The 27,558-nt window shown below is 35.2% G+C and overlaps 1 protein-coding gene across 5 annotated transcripts; it reads right to left on the bottom strand.

Annotated features, from left to right (window-relative positions):
* Positions 1–1,028: 1,028 nt before the first annotated feature.
* LOC131151823 (uncharacterized) lies at positions 1,029–25,400 on the bottom strand. Of its 5 annotated transcripts, XM_058103247.1 has the most exons (15): positions 25,107–25,400; positions 24,909–25,012; positions 24,040–24,410; positions 7,724–7,898; positions 6,947–7,030; positions 6,617–6,858; positions 6,286–6,505; positions 5,882–5,961; positions 5,720–5,804; positions 4,975–5,106; positions 4,768–4,881; positions 4,624–4,671; positions 3,841–3,925; positions 2,289–2,345; positions 1,029–1,495 (listed from the first exon to the last, which is right to left on the bottom strand). In XM_058103247.1, exons 3-15 carry the CDS (start codon positions 24,258–24,260, stop codon positions 1,380–1,382), a joined length of 1,659 nt encoding a protein of 552 aa, XP_057959230.1. In that variant the 5' UTR covers positions 24,261–24,410; positions 24,909–25,012; positions 25,107–25,400; the 3' UTR covers positions 1,029–1,379. The 5 variants fall into 5 exon arrangements, with proteins under 5 accessions (XP_057959230.1, XP_057959228.1, XP_057959229.1 ...); XM_058103245.1 differs by having other exon boundaries at positions 1,029–2,345; XM_058103246.1 differs by lacking the exon at positions 24,909–25,012 and having other exon boundaries at positions 25,107–25,323.
* Positions 25,401–27,558: the final 2,158 nt, after the last annotated feature.

The following is a 27,558-nucleotide window of genomic DNA, read 5'->3' as shown; positions in this document are numbered from 1 at the left end:
CAAAGAGAAGATGAAAGAAGTAAGAAGGAAATTGTATATAATCGAGAATCTCAATCATCAACTACTTCAATTCGGCCTCTCTCTTCTTCTTCTTTTTCCAAGTTTTGAATTCCTTTCTAATGGTGAAGAAAATCATCCTCTTTTTTCTAGCTTCGAATCCCCTCCTTTTATAAAGCTCTGGTCGTCCTCCTTTCTTATCTCCCAAAAACAAGATTCTCCAAATCCCCTCATTTTCTGCCGCTGCCTTGATGTGCGATTTTCTCTATTGAGATCTTCCCATCATCTAAAATTTTCAACATGAAAATTGTAGAATTTTTTTTTAAACTTTCAGTAGAACATCAAATCGCTCTTTTTAGAGTTCTCTATCAAAAGTTATACTCCAAATACTGAGGATGTTTCAAAAAATTCGAAAGAAGAATTTGAGTTTGCAAAGGAAAGTTTCCTCCTTATCTCATGACTCCTTTAATTTATTTATTCCTAAACAAAAAATAAATAAAATAAATCAACTCTAATAAATAATAAAATTAAACTCAAATTAGCATAAAAGTAAGAGTGAAAGTATGACAAAACTTATATAAAAATTAAAAACATCACTAGTCTAACACAATATCTCCAATAATTGTGTAGACTTCTAATTAGTCCAAGCTCTGAACCCTAAATCATACAAGCTACTTCAGTACTGTTCTTGGATCGCTTGCAAAATATGTAATGAGATGAGAATAGAATTATTGTAAATATACTAATTAACAAAAATAGAATTGTCTCTTAGTACAAATTAATATGTAAAAATTTCCTACTAATGTAAAAATGAACAAGAAATAAGTATTCAGAAATTTTGTCTTAAGTTATCAGCACAAAAATTTATACAAGAATGCCACTACACATGAGAGAATTACGTCTAGAATCATTATTCATTCTTACCTTTTTCCATTATTTTAACCAAATCAAAGAATACTCTTTCAAAGCCTTGAACTGAGATGATAAACATGATCTAGAGAGAGAGAGAGAGAGAGAGAGAGAGAGATCAGTTCCCAAAAGAAAAAATGATATGTTATCAATATCCAAATACCGAAAGGTAATTACACCGGACACCAACATTAAGATATTCTACACAAATTTTTGGGAGCTTCACAAGAGGCAGAGAACAATGACTGTCTATTCAAAGAATCGAAATATACATTTTCTAGTAAATATTTTACAAAGACGACGATCCAAAACCTCCAAACCCACTTCTTTGTGCCTCAAACATTTATACCTTCTCTTCAGTGAAAATCCAAACGCAGGAAGCAATGAAAATAAAAAGGTAATTCACTTTTAAAAGAGAACTAAAATCCTGTTAGGTAGGATGTACGTGGTGATACAATAATGTTAACGCGAGATTATTGCTGCCGTCTATGGGATTCGTTGTGTTTCTGGGGAGCTTCTAGTTGGGGAGGCAACATGTTGAGAAAGCTCCCTTGAGCAAACTCACTACCAGCCGCATTTGAATCATCATCTGTAACAAGTGAAACAAAGTAGTAACAGAGTAAAGAAATGACATCAAAGAAACCCAGGTTAATGCTTAATTGATTTTCAGTCTTGATATTTTTGTTCACCCATGATGGATCCTGATATCCAAATTGCAAAAAGATGGTCACCAGAGATGTCAAAAAAAGAAATAAAACCGGTCTCAGAAGTAGTCATTTTTTCAGACAATTCATAAAGCTAACTGCAACTTTTAAGATTGTTTCACCAACAGTGGAATGAAAAAATTCCCAAGAACCAGATGCAACTGGAAACCAAGCATTTGATGGGAGTGGCTAATATCAATTTAGCTGGCATTATTCTCACTCAAATTCTAGTAGTCACAACTCGCTTCATGGTTTGATATGTCAGCTGGCTGGGACAATGGTAACAGGAGGGAGTATCATTTGGACATGACCAACAAAGAAATGAGTTTTGCATATGTCCAAGAAAAATCAAAACTAGGCAAAGAATTTTTTTTTTCACAGATACAGATTCAACTCGGCAAAGGTTAGAAATTCTGTTGCCCATGTTACGCCTGACAACTTCTGGCCCCTAGGTACAAGCAATAAACTCAACACCAATGGGTTTGAGTCAAAAGAAACAGCTTCTCTGCATAAAATAGGGGCAAGACTGCATATGCTCTGACGACCCTCCCCCTACCCTCCCAAAGGAGAGCCTTGTAGCCCGGGGATGCCCACTTATTACTATACAGTAGCCACCACAGAACAAAAATAGAAATACAAACGTTTGAAAGCGCTGGAAAAAAAAAAATGAGTACCCACCAAAAAGCGTCTTGATGGACGGCCGTTTAGACTTTGCGCTTTTCTTTTTCAATTCAGCTGTGAGAAGGAATTAAAACAGCATGTATAAAAATTACAGCTGAACTCAAAAGTTGCAGAAATATTTGCACATGACAACTGATGAACTTTGGTTCAATAAAAAAGAAAAATACAAAAGAAACAGCATTGTTCTTTCTCAATCAGCAAAGATAATCCTGCCTGATCTCATCTTAGGCCACGGGAATCAGAAAATACATATTTTCTTATGTTACAATTATCTAGGCAAAATTTTTTTCTGATGAAACTCAATTTTAGGTAAAATATGTATTCCCCAATGATTGAGATGCAGAAAAATAATTTGAAGTGATAGTTCAAACTCATCCATATTTTGCTGCATGTCATTTTACAATGAGAACAATCTCTCTCTCTCTCTCTCTCACACACACACACACACATGCACACACACACACACACTTTTATGGGGTACAGAATGCCTCCAATTACCCAGTTTTTTTTTTTCCATATTCATCAAATATGAGCAAATCAAACAGAATAACGGCAATCTCTTCTGCTGCTGCTGCTTCTTAATTCCATAAAATTGTGCCCAATTTTCCTTTTATACCTTTTTTTATTGAAAAAAAAGTCTAGGTCAGTCCAATATCCTTCTAGCAACTTGTCATTTCTTTCATTCTTACCATTATGCCTCTCCATTACACCACACTTGCTATTTTAGAATTGTCCTCATATGACGATGTAATAAAGTAACACAATCTAAACACCATTTTTGAAATTTTTATTTCTTTTCTGAAATTGATTTGTGAGATCCTGAAACAGTAACATATTTTACAACAGCACAATTACAACAAGAAGAAATTTTATTCTCAAGGTAAAATGCCTTTTGTTTTTCGGGGGCTTGGGTGGGGGGGGGGGGGGGGGGGGGGGATCAGATCTCATCAGTATTTTGAAGGTAACATGTTTTTAAGACAACCAATTTTTTTAACTAGCAATGAATGGAATTTATATTTCAGGACTTTAATATCAGTGAGTATTAAAAAATACACATTTTTTTTTTTTATAAAAGTGTATTAAAAGAACATAAAAACCACAGTAAGACCAAAATTTGATGAGCAGCTACATGTTCATGCCACGCAGGCATCAATAGGGTTAGTGTCTGGTGATTTCAACAAAGCATACACGGGCTAACATGCATTAAGATAAAGACAGCATTATACTGTAAAACATGCTGGGCATACCAGGTCATGACTTTTCGTCACTAGTGTTAGGGTCTTGTGTATGTGGGCTAGATAAATGAACACCTATAATATCCCATCCACTTTTCTTTATTATGAGTGATTTTTTTGAAAATTCAAAGTTTGACTAAGGTTGTTTGGTTGATTCCATGGAGAATAAGTGAAAAATAACTGGATAAGGGGGAGAAACAGTGTGCACATGTCCATCTAAAATGTTGAGCATCATGGAAAAAAGTTTAAAAACTGCTCAAATAAGAAAAATAATAAATAGAATGAGAAGAATATGGTGAAGGAAAATTTGATACCAATGCCGGGTACTTGATGGTCGTTAACGATTTCAAAGTTCTTATATGTGTACCCTACAAAATTGATGTCCTTGGATGGGAGCATCTGCAGCAAAAGAAAATAGTGCAACCAAAAAGGATCAATGCCTAGACCTCAAAAACAACACACAATCAGTAATAGCAATAAAGGAAATGGGGAAAAAAAAACCTACACACTGCTTCACATTTTGTAGTTTCATGACTTTCATCAATCTCAAAAGTTAAATCAATACTAATATGTACCTATTTTCTTAGGAATACTACAGTTCATGAACAAATGAGACTAAATGGAGTATTTTGAAAGATATTTCTTCCAATAAATACAAATTCACAAGCTGCAACCCTATTATCCATTATCCCAACAGATTGAACTGCAATTGTAACTGATAACATCTTCAAACTGCAAATGATTTCCGTGCAAGTGATTTTGTTCTAATGAAGTGACTGCCCATGGCCATAAAGTAGTATTGAAATGAATATTCTCCAAACCATCCTACTTGTGAACAACTAATACAATTATATGGATGCAAGGACAGAACATTGCCAAAAGGACTTTTTTTGTCTCATAAGAAAATCAATGGATCTTTTTCATCTTGTGAGTCATGAGACAGTTAACAAGAAGGAAATTTCTAGCTCACCAATTTGGAAGAAACCAAAACCAGTATGGTACTCCTGTGGAAGCTAATATTTAGAAAATCAACACAGATACTAATACAAAAAGCTCTATGGGATTACAATGCCAATAATAGATACTCCTATACCAACCTTCCTCCAGGGGCCTGATTTTGATGACATCTGCATTTGATTGTCAGCCTGCAGCAACATTAAAGAACAAAAAATACTACTACAATGACTTGAAAAAAGTGTATCCATAACATAACATAAACCCTAATGGAAGGACAACTCTACCTCTTCAAACTTTTCAAAGTTTTGAGTATCTAATTCATCATTGACCTCGGGAATAAATGCAGCTTCCATTTGGTACAATTTGTCCCATTCAATACCTTTAAACCATGGGTGAGCCTGAAAATGATGGCCAAACAAGTTGATTTCCAAATTGCAAACCTATTTTTGAAGCAAACCTAAGAATTCAGAATGGAACACACCACACAACACCTTTATTTCATCTGCACCCTTTGTTCCTAGCCTTTGGTCAACATTACACAAGAGCTTACTAATAAGATCTTTTGCTTCTGGAGACAGCTTTGCTTCTTCTGGAAATTTTAAATGAGTTCTCCAGTTTACTATCTGCAAAAATAAGAAAACAGGGGCAGTATTTTATCAGTTAATGAAGATACCAAAAGAAAATAACAATTGGCTAGAACAAAATTGTTAAATCAAGATATAAGTACAAAATTTTAAAGTATATCTGCATCACATATCTTATGTTTATCAGCAACTATAAAATAACAATTCAACATCTGAAGAAAGGAATATAATAAATGCTAATATGAGCGACTGAGCCAAGCCAAAACTGCTAATGATGAATTTTGTACCCATAGACTTCTATTACATGACTGGGAGGTGGTAGTGCACGTTCCAACTAATTGGGTTTGAAATTATCATCCAACAGACCCAATATAATTTTCCAAATTCATCCTATTTAAAACAATTCCAATAAAAATAAAAGACACTTTATTGAAAGATATTAGTTTGCAGCAATGCAAAAGCAAGAATCCCAACAGGAAAATATTTGGATTAGCATGTCAGAAAAAAATCTTTAAAAATAAAATATAGAAAAGCATGGATGCAACTGAAAGGATAATAAAGTACAAAGCCGATGGCTGAATACCCCAGCTAAACAAACATTTAAATGATCGCATGTAAGATATTGAAAAAAAATAAATATTCCCAATATTACCTTCCTACAAGTTGACATAGGCTCATCTGAATAAAAAGGAGGATACCCCACAAGCATTTCATACATGATAGCACCAAGTGACCACCTGTATAAACATATCTCATTTGTGAGCAATTACTGAAAAAAATATCAAGAAAAAGAGCACATTTTTTAAATACTAACCAATCACATTCCATTCCATATCCTTTCTTCAACAAGACTTCAGGGGCAATATAGTCAGGTGTACCAACCGTAGAATAAGCCTGTAGCATTCCATTGTAAAAGTTTTAGATGACAGAACCATGCAATCCTGCAAAGACGCTAGCTAAAGTGCACTTTTTTGACACACAACGGAGGTCAACACAAGGTCTCTCTCACTCTCTTGAGTTCTCAAGGCATAACTAGACTAGTATGCTGCAAGTCTTATATTTATGACACAGTACAAATCCATAGAACAACCCCTTCATTGTACGTAATAAAGGAAACACATACTTAAGAGTAGCTGCCTCTTTTATCCTAATTGATACAGGATCAATATTACAAAAATAAAAAAAGTAGTTTTAGTATCATGGCAGTAAGAAATTTACAAGCATTCTCCTGTTCCGTTGCCAATGCTGCAGTTGCTCCTGTTGCGTGCGTTTTGGTGCTGCTGGGCGTCCATCACTTTGAAGAGCCCCACTAAGATTAGTTGCCATAGAGAAATCCTTCTCATGTAGATTACTGCAGTCTAATGGTTTACATAATCCAAAATCTGACAATTTCATGTGACCATATCTATCAAGCAACAAGTTGTCGGGCTTGATATCCCTGTAAAATACAAATGAACAAGGGTTATTCCTCCGGATGTAATCGAACAAGACTTCAATAACAAATTTTTCAAAGGATCCCATTATTCAATCAAGACAATCTTTCACAAACCTGTGAATGTAGTTATGTATATGGATGGATTCAATAGCCAAAACTGTTTCTCCAACATAAAACCTAGCCTCATCTTCTGTCAGTGTATCCTTCCGCATCAATAAGGTCATCATATCTCCCCCAGGTAGATATTCCATTATGAGATAAAGAAACTCTTCATCTTGAAAAGAACAGTAAAGTTTGACAATGCAATTACTATCGACCTCTGCTAGCAAATTCCTTTCAGCTTTCACATGTTCAACCTAAACAAATTTGAAGAGCAGTGTGGCAATAAGCATAATGAACAGAAACACCAATGAGTTGGCCTCACAAGCCTGAGAAAATGTGCACCTGGCCTCTTCGAAGCATCTCTGATTTCTTAAGTTTTTTCATAGCATATACATGACCAGTAGTCTTCTCCCGGCAGATTCTAACCTGTGCCAGACAGACAAAAGGTTATAAAATGAAATCAAGAGATTCACTAAATTTCAATATAACAATAGCATAGCCAAATATAGTCCAGAAGAATCTCAATAAGCTGCTTATCTTTATATGGCCAGTTGTCAAAAGCCTCACAACTAGCTGCCAAGCAATTCAAATTTATTAATACGATACATGGAACACCACTTATCAACAAATTTTGAAATATTTGATCGTTTTATGTAATTCTGAATGCAAAAAATAAAAGCTAGGCTTTATTCGTAGACTTCAGACACCGAAACGAGTAACGCTTGAACAGGGGAAAAACACCATATGATACAGGTTGTGATGTGCAGATAAGCAAGTGCAAAACCATGATGTACTTTATTCAGCATAGAACTTGGAGATTTCCATTTCCTGTCACCTCTCTATTACTACCTACCATCATTCCACCATCCAAGTGATGCAGAGAGAGCGAGAGAAGATACAATGACAATAGGTAAAGCAATAATAGATAAAAACATGATTTGATACCAGGTTTGCTAGTTACAAACTATATTAAATGGTTGACAAACTGAACTGAAGACAACAGCAAGCTGAATAAATGGTCATCAAAATCAACCCATGAATAGTTCAAGAGGATGGAAACACAATAATTTAATCAGAAATGGACACAATCCAGTATAAAGTAAATAGAAAAGGTCATACCTCTCCAAATGCACCCTTTCCTATCATTGTCAACGGCTCAAAATCATCAGCACCCATTTTATGCCTCTGGATGCGCATATATTCTGTTTCCTTCTTTTCCAAATGTTTTAGTAGGTTGTTCTGCTCTTCCTTAGAGACATCAGCATCAGCCAGCTTCTTTTCTAATATATTACGTCTGCAGTAACACAAAAGGTACAGAAACACCATCACCTCTAATTTCTAAATAATAAAAATTCAAAACAATCAACAATTACAGAGACTTACACATGAGAGTTTGCAAAACTATTCATGTGCAATAAACCAGAATCGGACTATAAGCATCAACCATATAATTAACATCTACGAATGAACATTAACTACAGAAAATAAAATTCCAGTATCCCATAAATGTGTGCATGCTTACCTTAAGTTGATACCCAAGATAAAATCTCATTTCATGTTTTCTTTCCTCACAAACTTGAAAAGAAAACATAGGAAATTTTCTCAGATAGAAGCATTCCTTTTCACTTGGATTACACAATAAAATCAAATTAAGCATTATAGGGAAGCCTAAAATTGAGTATTTCAAAGCTAGAAACACCTTTGGACCAAACAGATATGCATTTGGTAACACTAATACTGAAAAGGTTTATCCTCTGTTACTTCATTTGAGGGTAATCTCTTTAAAAACTTAGCATAGGTTGCTCATCAGTGAAGTCTGAGTTATTGCTTGCTAGGCCAAAAAAGCATGAACTACCAAATGATGTGGATGTTCTCTCAATGAAATCTTCAAAAACCAACAAAGAGGCGGGCATTACCACCGGTAAACTGAACACAAAGTACTCATAAAGATATAGGCTACTGATTTGGTTCTCTTTGATGTTCACTCACCCATACGTAGTTGAGGAATTGGACCAAATTTTCAAGGCGTCTGAGAGTTCATTAAATCATTATAGCTTCTTAGCATTGGAGACTACACTTTGCTTCAAACACATGCCCATGAACATAGGAAGATGTCACTAATTGCTGATTTAAATCGCCAGTTCAGTAGCACTCTCTTCTTCCCCATTAGATCTATCCCTGCAGAGGCGCAGCATCAATTCTACTTTAAGCCTATATATATTTGTGCAAATCTGTAATATAGTACCTCATTATCCCCTATTAGTCCTCACATCAACCCTTCGAAGGCTTTGAACTCTAGCGTAAACATGCAGCACTGAAACCAACTTCAATCCCACATAATCCCTCGATCAGTTTCAACTCCCTCTATCTTCCATATTTCAAACCTCAGTCAATGCCATGGTCTTAAATTTACATGAAATTGTTGAAATAACCGATTTCTGTCACCTCAAAATCAAAATGGCAGTCGATTTCCGTTTTACATAATTTCCATTGAAATTTCAACGAATCATCCAAAATTTATCAAAATCTCGAAATTTTAGCGAAACTTGTCGAAATTTTAACTACAAAACAAAATTTCCTTGGAATTCAAATGAGAGATTTAGGAGCGAAGTGAAATTTATTTCTTAATTTATTTTATTTTTTATTGAAACAAAAAGATCAATTATTACAAGGGCTTTTGAAATTATATGAAAAAATAAACTTACAGCAAGTTTTTTATCTAACCATTTTTCATGTCTAAATTATCATTATTTGTATAACAAATAATCTTTAAATGATTTAGGAATTTAATTTGTATCAACTGAATATGTTCGATGCACATTACAATACAAATATGTTTGATACACAAATTATATTGAATTTTTCCACCTCATACACAACATAGATGCATTTAACTTGTAAAATATTAGTCCTAAAACTTATAATATTACATCTATTAACCATTTCTAAAGTTTCATAAAAAAATTGCATGTTTTACTATTGATTTCCATTATTTTTTCAAATCGAAATCAAAATTGACATTGAAATCTAAGTTTCCGTCGAAATTTCCATACTTTTGGAGCTTCAAAATTTGAGTTGAAATCGAAATTTAAGGCATTAGTCATAGCAACCTCCTTCTAAGGCAATGGCTCAGTCTCAAAAACTTGATTTTGCGCCTCTTGCACGTAGCCTTGATCACACCAATAATGACAGAACCTCATTCCCATCAAAACATAACTCTCCATGATCCCATTATTATAAAAATCAAAATACTTATAGTAGGCTATATGCCTCCAAGTTTATCAATTTCGAATCAATACAAATGAAGTTATAATTTAATTTTGCAAATTTGTGGGCATTTATATGGGGAAATATTGTCATTATGTAATTATGTTAGTTTATAAGTAAGAGGTCAACATATTTCTTAGGGAATATTGTATATTAGTTAGCATTTTATAGTTCCATACATAAGTTTGCTATATAATAATATTAGGCTGAGATAACTCACAAAACTTCCTTCAATTTACCATTCCACAATCCACAAAAGCTAGGCCGATGGGGATCAACATGCACCTCGAGTATCTTTCGTGAATATTGTGACACGTGAACGACCACCCAAAGTCCACCATTGGATGTGAACTTTATTTGCAACAATTGAAGCTTCTCTTGGAAGTTAGCTTGGAAATTGGTTTTTCAAGAAGCACGACAACTTACAAGTCAAAGAGTCTTGTTTTTCAAGAAGCATTTATTTCATTTTACCACTATCATAATTATTCTAGTTCCTAGGCACCTATTTCCTATGACAAACTATTTCCTAGGAACCTCATTACCTATGTTTTAAATGTTTTATTTACTTTTGTATTTTCTTTAATCTTTTAAGAAGCCATGTGCAAGTCATGTGCATGTAAGGCTATAAATATGTCATCACTTGTATTGTAAAGGGCATCATTGCATTATCAATTAAAAAAAGGAAGCCTTTGCTTGAACTTGTGAATCTTGTCCCTCTCCTTGTGAGTGAGTAGTGCGAGGCTAAGTTTTGTCTCCCCGAAGATTGGGTGGTGAGAGACCATGACAACATCAATGTCATCATCAACACTACATGCCCACTCCTCTTTCATAGCTCACAGCCACAAGCTTCCTCAAGCTTCATTCTTGACACAAGATTCCTAAAGATCAACAAGCTTGTTCGTGGTGCAATAGAGTACTCATGTGTCTTGGTGTTTGTCATTCCAAATCTTTTGGTAAGCTTGTTTCAATTCCTTGTTCGTGACCATCTAAAACAGCCCCTAAAGGTATCTTGTAAGCCTTGAACTCTACCCGAATACTTGATTGAAAATCCTTGTTCATTCTCTTTGACTCTTCCTAAATTTTCAACATGAACATGCTTGCTAGTACCGTGCTTAGGGATATTTGATTTGTATGCTAGGACTTGTGATCTAAGACTTCTAATATAACATCTTTTAAAGTGAACTTGATTACTTGAATGAAATAATCAACTAAGGGCTTTTAACCAATCATATACGTTTTCAAAATCTCAACAACTAGTGATCATTAGAATATGTTTGTGATGTTCATGCTTGGTTGATTCAATTCTTCCCATAGAATGTGATATTGTGTGTGTGCTACAAAGAAGGTCAACCATAGGACTAACGCTACTTAGAACTGTCCTACATCATAGGCTAGTTATAGAGATTTTGTAGGAAATTGAGAAACCAAAGTTGGCACTTCACATTGAGTATTAGTTATAATTTACTAAGTTATATATAAATCAATATTCTGTTTTATTTTCTTCTTTTTCCATTTAGAACATAATTTATTCTCGACTAGAGTTTTGCATGTTAGATCATCACTATGCCTAAAGCCTAAGTTGTTACCTTGTTGGTCAGTAATGCATATAAAGCTTTAACATTCCCTTGCATGTGCAGCCCTATTTCACGTGGAGAGATAACCAAACGATAAAATCCATTACAAGGAATAAGATAATTTTAGAAACCATATAATAAACGCCTGCAACAGACAAGAACCCAGCATCTCCAGACAACCATGGCTTTGATATAATGTTAGGTGTTTATCTAAAAGCTTAAGTTGTTAGGTTGTGCGCCAGTGTATATCAAGCCTATACACTGTTGCCACATATTAAGGCAAGGAAATTGAATGGAAATTATTATTTACAGTGGTCTGAGGCTGTCAAGTTTTATTTGACAAGCTGAAGGAGGTATGGATTTGGGACGGATGCATTGACTGTCTCATCACTATGAATTCAATGCAATCACAGATTCCCAGATTGTACAAATGTGAACATGTATGCACTTTTATGTGTGTGAGGAGGTTTGGGACAATGTCTAGCTTCTATATTCCATAAGCTGACATGTATGTATGATCTCTCCATGAGCAAATCAGCATTGTGCATCCATAAGAGACACTGTTTGTGAGATGCAGAACCAGAGGGAACACATGAGTCTTTGGCTTTTCATGGGTCTGAAACTTGAGTTTGAGCAAGTCGGATCGCAGATTATTGGAAAAGAAGAATTGCATTCTTCTGCTGATGTTTATGCTCATGTACTTTGTGCCTCCTAGTCACGGGCTTCACACTGTGTGAAGACTCTGTAGCACTAGTTGTTGCACACAAGCTTTAATTAGTTAAAGTTAATTGCAGATACACCACATTAACATACCCACAAGCATCATATACAAAGTAAGCAGCAAGCAGTAAGTATGCAGTGGACAAGTGAATCATATGCATAATTAATCTCATTACATCTTCATAGGTAGGCAACATGTGTGTAGCCAGAGAGGCAAGTAAGCTAAACAGGCCCACAATGCTAGTGACTTGCACAAGATTGATTACCTTTCACCCTCTCCTAAGCTTTCTATGCTGTTCTTACTTTAGCACTAGGCATCACTATGATATGACAGAGGAGTCATGCTCCACTTATTTACTAGTATGCTACTCAACCCACAACATCTGTCCTACACTACTACTTACAAGATGGTTACCCAGCTGATGTAGGACAAGAAGCAAGATTTTGGGGAGATCCATGTCGGAGACTACTTAAGGAAAATTGTATTGAGAATTGTTGGGTTTAATTAGTAGATTACAATGTGTTTAGTTTAATTAAGATAGTATTATGTGTATTTGGGGGCTTTTTTGTAGTATTTGCATATTCTAGGGGCTGGTATCTAATTCATGTTGTCTTGGGGGTATATGTGTAATTTCATGTGTTTGGAGGCTTTCTTATAAATAATGTATGAAAGCCATATTGTAGGCAGCTGTTGATGAATTTGAATTGAATTGAACTTGAGTTTTCCCCCTGGTTTCTCCTCTCTCCTCCCTCCCCCTTCCTCTCTTCTAATTTCTCCATGGCTGCAGAACCTTGATGCTGCCCCAGCATCATCAGCAAATGAGCACAAGACAAGAGCCCACAGGCAAGAACAATGCCCTAGACAAGCTTACTTGGCTCGTGACACTCCACCAGCACTCATCCTTCAGCTTCGAGTTGCCATCTCAACTTCTTGTTTAAGAGGTTTGCATTTGTCGCACACGGTGATTGCAATCAGCTAGGTAGTATTAGAGGTTCCGGAGGAGCAGGAGATCATGGAGATATGGACGGACGTGATAAAGATAGCCCAGGCAAGTGCTCGTTGTAGATAGGGAGGTCATTCAATTTACCAGCATTGGGATCTTCATGGTAAGAAGCTACCACAGTTTCCACACTCGCTGGTCTGGTAGTTGAAGAAAAACATACTATAAATGCATTAAATAGGTAACCCAACAACTTATTTGTCATTCAGTAACTCTCCTGCTAGTCCCTTGGGTCATAGAATCCCTACCACTGATGCATTAGGGGCATGTCGACTACAAAGACCGAAGTCTCAATCTGTAAACTGATAAATGTTAAGATGATTGCTTTTTGCCCTTATTTAAATCATTCCGGTAGTACTAATTTGTTGTTGTGAAAAAAGGCCCCTCTCCTGCTGTAGACTGAACCTAAATTACATATGACACATTCAACCAATCTCTTTTCAACTCTTTATTATTCTGAAGACTTACTACCAATGGGTCCACTATCACAGTAAAGGAATGGGGTGGTCAGTAAATCCTACTTCCTCTGTCTCTCTCTATTATGTTCTGTATATTCATAAATTCCCCTTTAATCTTATGTCTGCTAGCAACATTACAAAATCAATGAATAATTCGACAACCTTCTTTTCGTTGTGTTGTTATTCAAGATTTGAAGAAGAGAAGGATTGGTGGAGGACAATGAGGCTAGTGAACTTTACCATTTTGAGCCACTATCATCTTCTACCACACACACTGCTTTATATCCATCATCACCTCAGTCATCCTTCTTTGGACAAATTAAAGTAGCTGGCTACAGATTTGAGTTCCGTGTCTACTTTAGAGCACCAGTCTAGTCAATTGGGAAAGCATCATCGGGCCCCATTTACTTCTCTAGTTAATAAATAGACCCCTTTATGTTATTCTATTGTGATGTTTGGGGTCGACAGATCCTAGATGCTGTCTTGATAGCTAATGAGGTGGTTGAAGATGCTGTTCATAGGAATAAGATGGGTCTTGTGTTGAAATTGGATTTTGAGAAAGCTTATGATAGGGTGAGCTGGAGCTTCTTGGACAAGATTATTGCTAGAAAAGGTTCCGGCCTGAGGCGGAGGAAATGAATTAGAGGGTGTCTATCTTCTGTGGTCTTCTCTATCAATGGCGAGGCCACATCTTGGTTCATGTGTCCAGGAGTCTAAGGTAGGGAGACACTCTTTCTCCCTTTCTCTTTATTATCGTGGTTGATGTCTTGAGTATTTAAAGAGGGGTAGATAGAGGGTTGGTGGAAGGGATTAAGGCAGGTTATGAGAACTGCATCATTTCTCATCTTCAGTTCGCACATGATACTATTCTCTTCCTGTTAGATAACATAAGTTGCTTCTCTATTTTGTTGCCTATCTTACAAGTGTTTGAGAAAGTGTCCAAGCCAAAAATTCTTTAAGAGCGGTCTAGAGGGTCTGGGTATTAATGTAGATTCTTTTGCTAGGCTAGCTGGTTGTGCAGTTTTGACTTGGTCTATTACTTATTTAGGTGTCTCCCTTGGTGTTAATCCCAATGCGGACTTTTTTGGGACCTTGTTTTTGAGAGAGTGGCGAGGAGACTAGACGGGTAGAAAGGAGCGTTCTTCACTTTAGGGGGTCATATCACCCTTACCCATGCTTGTCTATCTTCTATCCCTTTGTATTACCTTTCTCTTTTTAGAATCCCTATGAGATTCGTGAGGAGGTTTGAGAAATTAACAAGGGATTTTTTATGGTCTAGTGGAGGGTAGTAAAGATCATCGTGTAGGTTGAAGATATTTTTAGGCCAAAAAAGAGAGGGAGGCTTGGGCCTTGGTAACTTGGTGTCCAAAAACATCTTTTTGGTAGGGAAATGGTTATGGCACTTCCCTTTAGAACCTAATTCTCTTTGGCATAAGGTAATTCGAAGTAAATTTGGAACGCCACAAAATGGGTGGGATGCTAAAGTGGGAATTAACATTACTTATTCGAATCCTTGGAAGTTTGTATCTTAGATTTATGATTATTTTCCTTCCTAAAGTGCATTATACAATGGGTAATGGGGAGCATATTCATTTTTGGGAGGATCATTGGGTGGGAAAAATGCCTTCGGCTAGTAATTTCCCTCGTCTTTTTCATTTAGCAAATCTTCATGACACCTCAATTTTTACTTTTCTTCTTTTGCAAGAAGATGGGCATTCTTGGAACTTCCATTTCAGGAGAAATGTAAATGAATGAGAGATTAATAAGATGGTTCTTTTGACCAGGTTGCTCGACTCTTTTCATGTTCATTTAGGGAGTGACGATAGGGTTTGGAGTTTAAATCCTTCCGAGGACTTCTTTTGTAAATCTTTTTTCACCTACTTGACTTGTGATTCTACTACTGATCCTTTTGCTTTGCATCCTTTGATTTGGAAAGATAAAGCTTCCTAAAAAATAAAATCTTTCATTTGGACTGCGATACTTGAAAGAATTAATACCAATGATTTGCTTCAGAAGAGAAGACCTAATAAGGTCCCGTCCCTTGACATTTGTGTCCCTTTGCATGAGGAGTGAAGAGACTTTTGTACATCTCTTTCTTCATTGCCCTTTCAAGTTGGCTATTTGGAATAAGTTACTTGGTAAATTTGGTGAAAATTGGGTTTGTCCAGACACTTTGAAGGCCTTTTATACCAGAACTTTTAGGGGTTTTGGCAAAGGAAAGGATAGGAAAGCTTCATGGTGTTGCACTGCTATGGCTATTATTTGATGTGTTTGGTTGGAAAGGAACACTAGAATATTCAAAGGTGGCTACTATTAACAATTTACTTTGAAGTAGAACGGTATATCTAGCGTCGTTGTCGGTGTCAGCAAATGGTTTTTTCGTCATGCTTCGTTGGAAGACTTGTAGCCAGATTGGTTGGCACTATTACATTGAGTTTAGTTCTCAGTTTAGGTTGCATTCTTTGTAACTAGTTTTTATTGATGTAAAGGGAGGATTTCTTATTCTCTTTTCTTTTTTATTTTCCTTTCTATTTCTAATATTCTGATGTACATTCTTCTCTTTTAATACAATTCTTTGTTTATCACAAAATTAAAAAAAAAATGTTTGGGGTCCTAGTCATGTCTTTGCTAAGTTGGGTTTTTGATATTTTGTTACATTTGTTAATGAATATTAGAGTATGACTTCATTTTAGTCAATTGAGAATGTTTCTAGTCATTTAATATCTTGTGCTATTTGTTCTAAAACCAAAACGTAGTTTAATTTACCTATTTGAATACTTCATAGTGATAATGCTAAAAAGTAATTTAGCACCCACTTCACTACCTAAATGAATAACATAGGAATGATTAACTTGTGCCCACACTCCATAACAAAATGGAGTGCAAAGAGAAAAAAAAAAAATCATTTAAGTCAAATCATTCATACCTTGTTGTGTGGGATGAACATCCCCAATATGTTTTGGAGTGATACTTCAGTCATTACTTGCTCTTTCATCGAAAGAATGCCATCTTTTCTAAAATGCCATCTTTTGTGCTCGGTGGTAAAATACCTTATTTTCTTCTCTTCCCTAATGCTCCATTTTTCCCAATGTGCTTTGGAGTGATACTTCAGTCATTACTTGCTCTTTCATCAAAAGAAAGCCATCTTTTGTGCTCGGTGGTAAAATACCTTATTTTCTTCTCTTCCCCGATGCTTCATTTTTCTCAATACCTCCCGTAGATTTGGTTATGTTCTTTATCCATCAATTAACTCTAAGCGTGGATGAGCTAGATCCTAGTGCTCTTTTAATTGAATTATTCTGGGATAATTTTGTACTCAAAAAGGGTATTGCTATTATAGTCCTACAACATGCAGTTTCTTAATTGTGCTAACGACCTGATGTTACCTACAATGAGTTCAAAATATTACTCTTTGACTCTTTTTGACCTTTTCCAATCTTTATGGGTGCTTTCCACCGCCTAATTCTCTTTATTTGGCATATTGTCACTAACTAGCCATCCTCCTATGTCTTCAACCCAATTTAGTGCCTTTGGTCATTTGAATTGTCCTAATTTGTGGTGTACACACAACATCTTAAGGTAGGGGGGCATTCCTCTAGATTCTAACATTGCACCTTTGATTCCCTAGTCTAATGATCATGACACTCATGACATTGACCTTCGCATTGCTATCCGGAATAGTAAACACAGATGTACAAGCATCCCATCCCTAACTTGGTCTACTACAATTTTCTATCACCTTCGTATTATTGTTACTACTCCATCCTTTGTTTCTCTATCCAAGTTTATGTTTGAAGCCTTATCCCATTTTGGGTGGAGAATTGTAATAGTGAAGGGATGCATGCCTGGTAGAAAAGTGATATTTTAAGCTTGTATTGCAATCTGTTGGTAAGTTTGTGGTTGAATGTAATTAGGTGTACAGTGTGAAGGTCGATCTTAATGTTTCAACTTGCTTGAAGGTTTGTCTTGTTGCTAAAGGCTATACTCAGGTGTATGGTTTGGCAATACATTCTTCCCGCTCACCAAGCTTATTTTCTTTCATTTGTTACCACCTACCATTGGCCTATGCATCAAAATGCGGAATGCCTTCCCACATGGTAATTGCCATAGGATCTAAGTTCACAGCGCACATCTTGACAACATGATGGCACCAAGTGGCTTACTTGGTTAAGCCAATGATGCACAATCTCAAACTCATTGGTTAATCCTACTAGTGTGCGTAATGAAGTATGACATCCACAAGCAACAATGACATATAAAAGGCAACAATTTACAAAAGCAACACCTCCCAACATTATTCTTATTCAAAGACAAGGATTACACACTCATTACATGTGCGGGAACACCATGCATGAATTTCCTTTAGTGTCTCAATTGCCTATGTTGTGCTGGACACAACAAGCATTTGCCAACAAGGCATAACCAACCATGTCTACAATTACATGGATAGAAACATGTCCAAATGTCAACCCACAAATTAACCCTTCAGACAAGCAAGTATATCAGCCTTACAAGGAAAGTTGCCAAGTTAACATGTCAACACTGCAGCATTTGACATTGACACTGCACAGAATCCATGGGTGAACACCTTGAGTCATGCATGGTTTACTCTTAACCATGACTTATTCCATGTACAAGCAGCACCATATGTCAATGAGGCACTTGACATACCCGAGTTAACCATCCGACCATGTCAATTGAAACTAGCCACCATAGAAACCTTGTCAAGGACCATGGCCCCAACCATGCCCATCCCTAACAATGTGCTGCTTCCTTAGAACCGAATGCCAAGATAACCCATGTCAAGCCATCTCATGCTACTGCCTTGGCACACGAGTTGCCCACACCACGTCCTTAACAATGTCAAGGTAAATCAAGGGTCTAAGAGTAATCTACAAGAGGAGTCTACATGGAGCAACGACCTAGGTTTGTTGCTTAGGGGGAGTCATCATTGGTGAGTTGTCTAAAAAGTCAGTGTATGATATGAACTCTTTAACAGTAATTTGGTACTTAGAGAAGTGCAGAATTCACTCTATATTTTATCATGTATTGTGGTCATTAGGATTTTACTAGTAGTGTAAATGGATGACATTGTCAAAGTTATACAAAACTTATATCATTTTCTGTAAACAAAGTTCCAACTAAAAATTTAGGACCGTTGAAATATTTCTCGGGTGTGTAGAAGTCTTTAAATCTCATATGGAAATTGTCAAGTCATTGCCACGTAGGAAGAACATTCTAGATCTTTTATATGAGAGATGAGATTGGCCTGTTGGGATCCAAGCATGTTACGCCGATGGATATAACACTAAATCACTATTAGATGTGGGTGACATATTGACTAATCCTTGATGATAACGAGCACTTATTGGAAAGTTAAATTACTTCATAGTCGCACACCAAACATACCTTGTGCAATGAGTGTAGTAATTTAGTTCCTTGATTCTTCTCAAACAAGTCATTGGGATGATAATTGCAATGAGTGCTGTAAGTTAGTTCCTTGATTCTCCTCAAACAAGTCATTGGGATGATAATCAAATCTTGCAATACCTCAAAGGTGCACCTAGAAGATGTTTACTGGTGTTCAAGGATAGAAAAATGCAAATTGGGTTGGATCACCTTTTGACAAATGATCCACAATAGGGGTGTTGTATGTTTATTGGTGGTGACTTGGTATCTTAGAAAAGTAAAAATCAGAATGTGGTTGGATGGGTTGAGTCTAAGTCCATGAGCTCATACTACTTGTGGAATTTGTTGGAAGAACTTGGATTTCCATGGGCACAGCCTATGGAGTTGATGTGTGAGAAATGTAGTCAAGTTGCTATTCATATTGCCTCTAATCTAACCTTTCATAAGGATAAAACACATTGAAGTTGATTATCCTTATGTTTCAAAGAATCTAAGAAGCTTATTACAATGAATTACATGAAGTATGTACCAATTAGATAATTTGTTCGCTAAATCTTTAAGGGATGCTTAGGTTAAATTCATTTGTAACAAGCTAGATGATATCTATGCTCCATCTTGTGGGGAAGCGTTAGCTGGTTACCTTGTATTATTACATATGTAAGTGAATGGTAATAACGGTATGGTTAAGAGGTACATGAGATATATTATAAATAGAGAGGGGCATCCATAGTTAAGTTGGGTTCTCCATTTACTACATTCATTTAACACCACATAACCAAACACCAAGTGTTGGTAAAAATGTTCTCCATGTGACTTCGAAGAATAAATGCATGGTAAATGAAACCAAAGAAGATTTTAGCCCTTCCTTTGAAAAGCTCTTTTTTCTTAACGCAAATGCAATTAAGGAAATTTGTACATTTAAGATAAAAGCTAAAACAATTCTGTTTCTAGAGGACAATGTTGTGAAGTTCTGAAAAACTTTGCCAACTATTTTTGAGAAAATTCTAGGATTGAAAATAAACATGCCCAAAAGTGGGATTGCATGTATTAATATGAGGGTGATTTAAAGACTTTTGCTACTTTAGCTCATTGTACTATTTTAGAGTGGTTTCTAGCTTACTTGGCTCTCCCTCTTCGTGGAAATCCTAACTCTTCTTCTTTTTGGGAGCTGGTGGTGGAGAGAGTGGTGGAGAACCTACTTATCTTTAGGGGTTCGTATTACTCCCTTGTTGTTCTCCCCAACATTCCCATTTATTTTCTTTCGGAGTTCCAATTGAGGTGGCTCTAGCCTTGAAGAGAATGATCTTTCATCGTTAAGTGTCAGGGGAAGAGAAGAGAGAGCATCTAACTAATTGGGATAAAGTTAAAAGAACCAAGTCTGAGGGAGGGTTTGGGCCTTGGGAACTTGGGGTCTAAACATCTCTTTAGTTGATAATGGTTATGGAGATTCCCTTTGGAGATTGACTCCTTATGGCGCATGGCTACTAAAGGCAAGCGTGAAATGCATAGGAATGGGTGGATGGGTGGATAGGGGGGGGGGGGGGGACACTAGGGGTAATGACGATGTTTCTTATGCAAGCCCTTGGAATTTATTTCTTAAGTAGCTCAATTACTTTTTCCTTTTACCTACTACTATTGTGTAGGGAATGGAAAATCACATTCAGTTTTAGGAACATGTTTTGGTGGGTGAGGTTTCTTTGGAACCTTTGCCCCCTTGTCTTTCCAATTCTCTCTCTTGCATAATGCATCAATTAATGCTTTTCAATTTTTTTTTTTTGACGGGGGATCTTTTTCTTGGGATTTTTATTTCTTCAAAAATCTTAATGAGAGAGAAGTAGGATATGACCATGATGCAAGGGCTGGATTTCTTTTTTTACCTAAATGAGTGGTGACTCGAGGATTTGGACGGGAGATTCTTCTGGTTCATTTTCCACAAAATCTTTTCTTGCCTAGTTGAAATGATTGGGTGCTTTTTTTTATAAAAAAATGATAAAAGAAACTATATTAGATAGAAAGAAGGGAAGGTACAATGTGCGGGGAGAAGAAGTCCACCAAATAAAATAAAATAACCACCAAAGAAAAAAAAAGAAGAAAGAAAATAAAAAAACACAAGATCACAAAATAAAACTTGCCAATATTAACAAGTCCGAGTCCTTATTTTCCCTTGAATCATTTTATTTGGAAGGGAAAGGTTCCTTGTAGGATCAGGGCTTTTTATGTACGACTCTTCATAGGCTTAATACTAATGATTTGCTGCAAATCAGGGGGCTTTACAAGGTCATAAGTCCAAATATGCCATGTTTGGAAGAGAGCAAGACCAACGATCATTAGTTTCTCCATTTGTAGGGTGGCTAGGCAGCTTGGGATTTTTCTTTTCTTCATATTTTTAAGAGGCTCTGATGCTTCTCTCTTGATTTGTTTTGATGGTGCAATACAGAGGCTTTGGAAGGAGCAAGAGGGGAACAGCTTCATGGAGATATGCTTTTGGCCTTTTTTCAACTCTATGGACTGAAAGGAATGCAAGGATCTTCAATGACAAAGCAAATTCTGTGCATTTTCTTTGGGATAGAGTTACTTTCAGGGCTTCCTTTAAGGCTCATTCTTTAGGCTTTTTTCAAGATATGTTGTTGCCGGATCTACAGAGGGATTGGAAATGGGTTTCGACGTAATTGTTTTTTTTTTTTACTTTGCTTGCATTTGCATTAGGAGGATATCTTATCCTCCTTTCTATGCAAGTCTCTCTTTGACACATTAATGAATTTCTTTTTCTAAAAACAAAAATGGTCTAAAGGTGATTAATGAAAAGCAGAAGCACAGTGTGATTGATTCCACCCAATGAAAAACAAAGGAAAGCATAAGATATTAGTCTACCCAGGAAGTTGTTATACCCAAAGAAGATAAAAGGAGACAGAATAATAGCTTGGTTTGGAATCAATGCCAAAAAAAAAAGAAATACACAAATAATAATAACAATAATAATTTATTAAAGCAAAAAAATAAAATAAAAAGAAGCAACAACATTGCTAAAGATGGTGAAAAGTATAAAAGCACTTTTAAGAATCCAGTGACAAGTAGAACCTTATATTATAACAGCAACCTAACAAAATTGTATAGGAGCATCAAGATATGAGAACTTAACCATAAATGTTCATTTCAAAATTTGCTACACATTATTAAATGAACTACAGACCAGAGATTTCCATATTATGGTGAGCACTTTTTTATTCTTTTCGTAGCAGCTAGGCGTACAAGGGCAGGCTACACCCATACAGGCTAAACCAGGACATCACATGTTCAAATCACAAAACAACTTAGAAAGCATAGATGAAAGGCTGTGTACATCATGTCTTCCTCAAGCCTCCAATGAGTTTTGGGAGCAACGTACACTAGTGATATGCTTAAATATAGAGTTCTATATGCCTACAATAAAATTAGAATAGCAAACCACATAAAAGTAATAGGCTAATAAACCACATCCAGAATATAGGAAGCTATTGTGTGCTAGTCCTAACTCCTAAGAATATATCCTTTGTGCCAAAACTCCCCCTTTTTCTTTAATCTTTTAATGGTATCAGTCACATAAGAACATTCACAATATTATCTTCAAATGCTCAAACCACGCAAGCATATCTTGAACTAATTTTTTCCTTTTTTAAATTCTGATAATTTTTATGTTATCCCTTTTTTAGGGGATATACATTTAGTATACATAAACATATTGATAAATAATGTCCTTTTCAAATACTGGGCTCAACAATCTTATACATATCTTTTTTATGACTGTTCCAGGACAATTCTAGTCTATAAGCACCAATCATATTTATTAATCAGAGAGTTTACTAAAACTATTTTAAGAAGTTTCAGCTTATATTCAAAGTGGCCACAGTATAAGTAATTAAGATACGTCCTTGAGGAGCAAATGTGGATATGTGATTCAGATATTTATGGACATGAGACAAACAAAACCAAAGTACAGTTAGTCGTAAAATTTTAGTCAAACAACTTAAATTTTATAGGGAAAAGAGACCATTACTAAAAATGTGGCGCCATCATGCAAGCCAAAAATTAGGTTATTGTCTTTCTTTTGTAAGAACAATATCATTTACACGTGAAATTATCCCTAATATGTAGCTAATTATGAAAACGTAGCTACGTTTCATTTACATATCATTTCGCTTGTGCTTAGTACCTAATTATGAAAAGTAGCTTGTTTTATAGAGTTCAAATAGGATTGGATGGCTTTGGTGGCCAGATTATCTCCTTTTTTTTAGTTTCTTTGTCATTTATTATTCTTGTAGAAGGACAACTTATCCTCCTCCTTGTATCTTTTTTCTTCTTAGAATAAAATTCTTTTTGTTATCAATTCTCACACAATTTAGGAGAAGACAAACTCCTCTTGATAGTGCATGTATTGTAAACCTTCATAAAGTTATTTTTTACTACAAGTATTCATGGAGATACATGAAATTATGAAGTGTTGGTATACAAAATAGTTCAAAAAATAAAAATTAGAACATAAATGCTAGAAACAAATAATGTTTCTTAAGAATCAATGACCAAAGACCCTCTATTTCTTTTCAAGCAGGCAAAATCAAATAGTTTCATGATAAGAAACTATGAAAGGTGGCCCTCCAGAGGAGCCCCAGTGGTTGATCCTATGAGTTGATGTTGGAGCTTTTGAATTCAAACCTTGGGAAGGGATGTGAAAAAGGGTTTTCAATGCGAATAGACTACCTAACGGGCCTCAGAAAAGAGAGAAAAAAGCAAAAAAAGAAAACTAGAAAAGGTGAGTTCTAAATATTAAAAACAAAGGAATTTGTCTTGCAAATAGTAAACACCATCTTACAACCACAACCACAACACTTTTAAGCAAGCAACCACATGGATGAAAAGATGAATGCTGCAACCATGATGAGTTATACATTTTGCTCTTCTTTTTGTCCCTAGTCCCTACAATGATCTATGATATTTGAACTAATCACCACTGAAAGGAATGAAAGTCATACCTCTCTTTCCTCTCCTCCAAGTTCTTCATCTGTGCCTTGTAATGGTTTTCTATATACTGCTTTGCAGCTGCAACCTTCTGTTTGGTTGCATTTGAAGGTGCTTCCTCACTGGCTGGTGCTTTTGACCCATCTCTTCCAGTATTCGAAGATTCCTTCTTCTTCAAAGCCTTCCCTTTATCTCTTGATTTAAATTTAGTAAACCAACTTTTCACCGACTCCATTCTCTTTGTTCAACCTAGTTGTAACAAATCCACACACCTAAATGCTTATCCTTTTTCACTTGAATTACAAAGAGTGCTCAGTTCATCAATTGGCAATATTATGCAGATTTCATCGCATCATCTAGTCCGAAATGACCCAAAACATGCATTCTGTGTGGACAAAAAAACAAAAGATGCATAAGAAAATCACAAAATTTGCATTCTTAATTATTGCAAACCAATTGCACTTTAAAATTCATAATCTACCATGAGGACGATGTTAATTTAAGAAACAAAAAGAAGATGAACAAAAATAGAGGAAGAGGAAGAGGAAGAGGAAGAGGAAGAGGAAAAGGAAAAGGAAGAATCTCTCTTTGGTTGCTGAGAAGCTGGAGGATAACATAAGAAAGTAAAATGCAGCACATCATTTCTTGATTGTTATGTAAAATGCAGGGAAAAAAATAAAAGAAAAGAATAATCCTCTTAAATCCAAACCAGATGCTTAGCTTAATTGAGTTCAGCTTCTCACTTTTAAGCAACCAATACTCAAAATTCTCCTTTCAGCTTTTTCAGTAAACAAACAAGGCCTCGAAATAAAACCATGACCAACGCAATTAAAAGCAACAGACCACAGTGATAATCAAAATTAAACAACATCAGACAACTAACCAACGAATTGAAAACGTCAACCGATCTAAAACACCAATTAACAAAATCCTGCATCCAAATGCCTCGAAACACATTAAATACGCTCCCAGGCACTAATATAAAACCTAAATTCCAAAAAACGAATAAGTCAAAATCAAGTCACTGCAAAAAGGCCAAAAAAATAGAACAAATAAATCCAGAAAGGAAGCGACAGATGACCTTCCGATACGCCGGAAAAGCACACTGGTACCAAACCCTAGCAACGCACGCGAACCAAATTCCGCAGCAGCGCAGAGAGAAGAACTAGACGGAGACCACTTCGGCCACATGACGATCCCACCACCACCATTTTTGTGTGAGTTGAAGCTGACCTTTATTATTTTTATTATTATTACTATTATTATTTGTAAAAAAAAAACAGTTCTTTGTGCAACAGCTCGCGTCTGGACACTGCCCGCCGAGAGTGGGCGTTAGTGTTTTGCCTTTTTTTAATTTATCGCGCGAAATTGGAAGGTCGAGTTGGAATCTCGAAGGGCGCGAGATATTGAAGTGTTAATTCATATTAATAAAATACTGAATTAATTGGAATAAAGAGGGAGGGGGGGAAGGGGAAACAGCGAAACGCTAAGGATCTGAGGTGGGTGCTGAGCTGGACCACCGAGTGAAGTGTATTCTGTATGTCTCTCCGTTAGAAGAACAATTGCCTGCCTGCTTTGCCACTTTCATAGCCTCCGTGTCCGGCTTAAATGAAGGTGCTTTCTGACACGTGGCACTAATTAGGATATGCCAGCTGGCTCGATTCTCTCCTTAGCAGTTAGGAAAGCGGCTTTATGGTATGTAGTTGGACTTCTTGTAACTTGTAAGTTTGTAACTGCTCTTTGCTTCATTAAGTCTTAAGAGTGGTGCTATACCTATTCCAAAAAAATGTGTGTATTATTATATTGATATTTTTATTTTTATTTAATAATGTATTAAAATGATGATTTGATTCCTTAATTTTTATTTTAAGTGTTAAGACAAAAAAAAAAAATGAGGACAAATTCATCATTTCTTCATTTTCTTGGATGAAAAAAGAATTAAGACTAGGGTTTTTTTTTATAGTTTTAATGACATTTTTCATTAAATTAATTAGTTTTTATATGATATTTAAGAAAATTTGAAATTTTCAAGATAGAGTTTGGCAATGTGTGTTTTACTAATTGAGACTTGTGCAATGCACATTATATTGCTATCGCTTAATTTAACAATCTCAAAATTTAATTTTTCAATTTAATTTAACTAACTAATTTCATTTAATGAATATATTTACTTTTAATCTAATTATCTGAATTATCAAAATTTTAAATTAATTTAACTAATTAATATTTTTTAATGAATACAAGTGCCATTTTAAAATAGTCAAATAAATATGTGTCTTGACGTGTGTGGATCATTATAATAAGTATATTTTATTTGTTTAGTTATGTGTACAAAAATTTCCGATGGTTGTTGTAATCTTTTTATAGTATTTTAGTTCAAAATTTTTAGAATTCAACACAAGATTTTGTAAAATAAGAATATTAGAGCTATGCGAGGAGTAGTTTCAAAATTTTGAGTGAATTGGGTCTTTGATGTGATATCTAATTATTTAGTTAGTCTAAAATTTTAAGCAATTTGTGATTTATTTACTCTTTCAAGTTTTGATGTGTTAATATTATTCTTATAATTTCACCCAACAAATTAAGTTAGGATTTGTACTTCCATTGAAATTGATGCCATTTTTTTAGGGTCAATTGCATAAATTGAGTTTTTTACAATTATAAACTATGACTCTTTTATGGTATATTGTGCCTAGTCAAACATCAATTAGAATAACCACGATCCACTGAAATTTAGTCATATTTGGCTTCGATTAGTAATATATATATATATATATATATATATATATATATATATCAATTAGAATATAATATTATGGCAATTTATGAGTAGTTTAGGATTTTAACTTAATTGAATCTTTTATAGCATCTCTAATTAAATTTTTAAAACTTTAAGTATAAGGGTTTAGTTATCAATCCTTGATCAAACAGGATAAGATTTCATGCGTTGTAATTATATATGGAGTTTTACCTAATGAAATTGAGGTTCTACATCAATTGATTCTTTAATAGATAAATTATAAGTATTTTATGTTATGTTATAACTAGTCAAACGTTAATTAGAAAAGAATATGATAAACAGCTAGCGAGTAGTTTAGGATACTAAGTAAATTGTGTCTTTGATATGGTGTGTTGTAACTAGTCAAGCATCAATTAAAAGAGTACATTATAGATAGCTAGCAAGTAGCAAGTAGTTTAGGATGTCAAGAAAGTTGAATCTTTGATATGGTATCTAATTAAATTTTGAAAAACACAATAATACACAATAGTAATTTTTGTAACTAAAATTTTAATTTATAGTAAATGCTAAAAAAAAAAAACAAGTGAGGTCTAGTGTAACAGTTACTTCAAGAGTTGAAAAACTAATGACTTTACTTATTGAATTAAAGAGACTTTAGGGGAATACATACCTAAAATTTAGTCTAGGAAAAGAAAGAGTCTAATCTAAGCTAATCTTTTGGCGGCCGCAGCTAAAGACTCTTTGGTCTTGTGTTTGCTTTTGTCACGTGGAATTTACTATGAAATTACCAAAA

Source organism: Malania oleifera, chromosome 3, assembly GCF_029873635.1.
Source record: "Malania oleifera isolate guangnan ecotype guangnan chromosome 3, ASM2987363v1, whole genome shotgun sequence".
Classification (NCBI taxonomy): Eukaryota; Viridiplantae; Streptophyta; class Magnoliopsida; order Santalales; family Ximeniaceae; genus Malania; species Malania oleifera.
This window is presented reverse-complemented; position numbering and strand designations above follow the sequence as displayed.

Coding starts and splice junctions, on each gene's coding strand:
- LOC131151823 (XM_058103245.1), bottom strand. CDS start 24,260: ATGGAGTCGGTGAAAAGTTGGTTTACTAAATTTAAATCAAGAGATAAA. Junction 6,506..6,616: donor ATACATAACTACATTCACAG/GTTTGTGAAAGA, acceptor TGTATTTTACAG/GGATATCAAGCCCGACAACT. Junction 5,805..5,881: donor TATGGAATGGAATGTGATTG/GTTAGTATTTAA, acceptor ATGTTTATACAG/GTGGTCACTTGGTGCTATCA.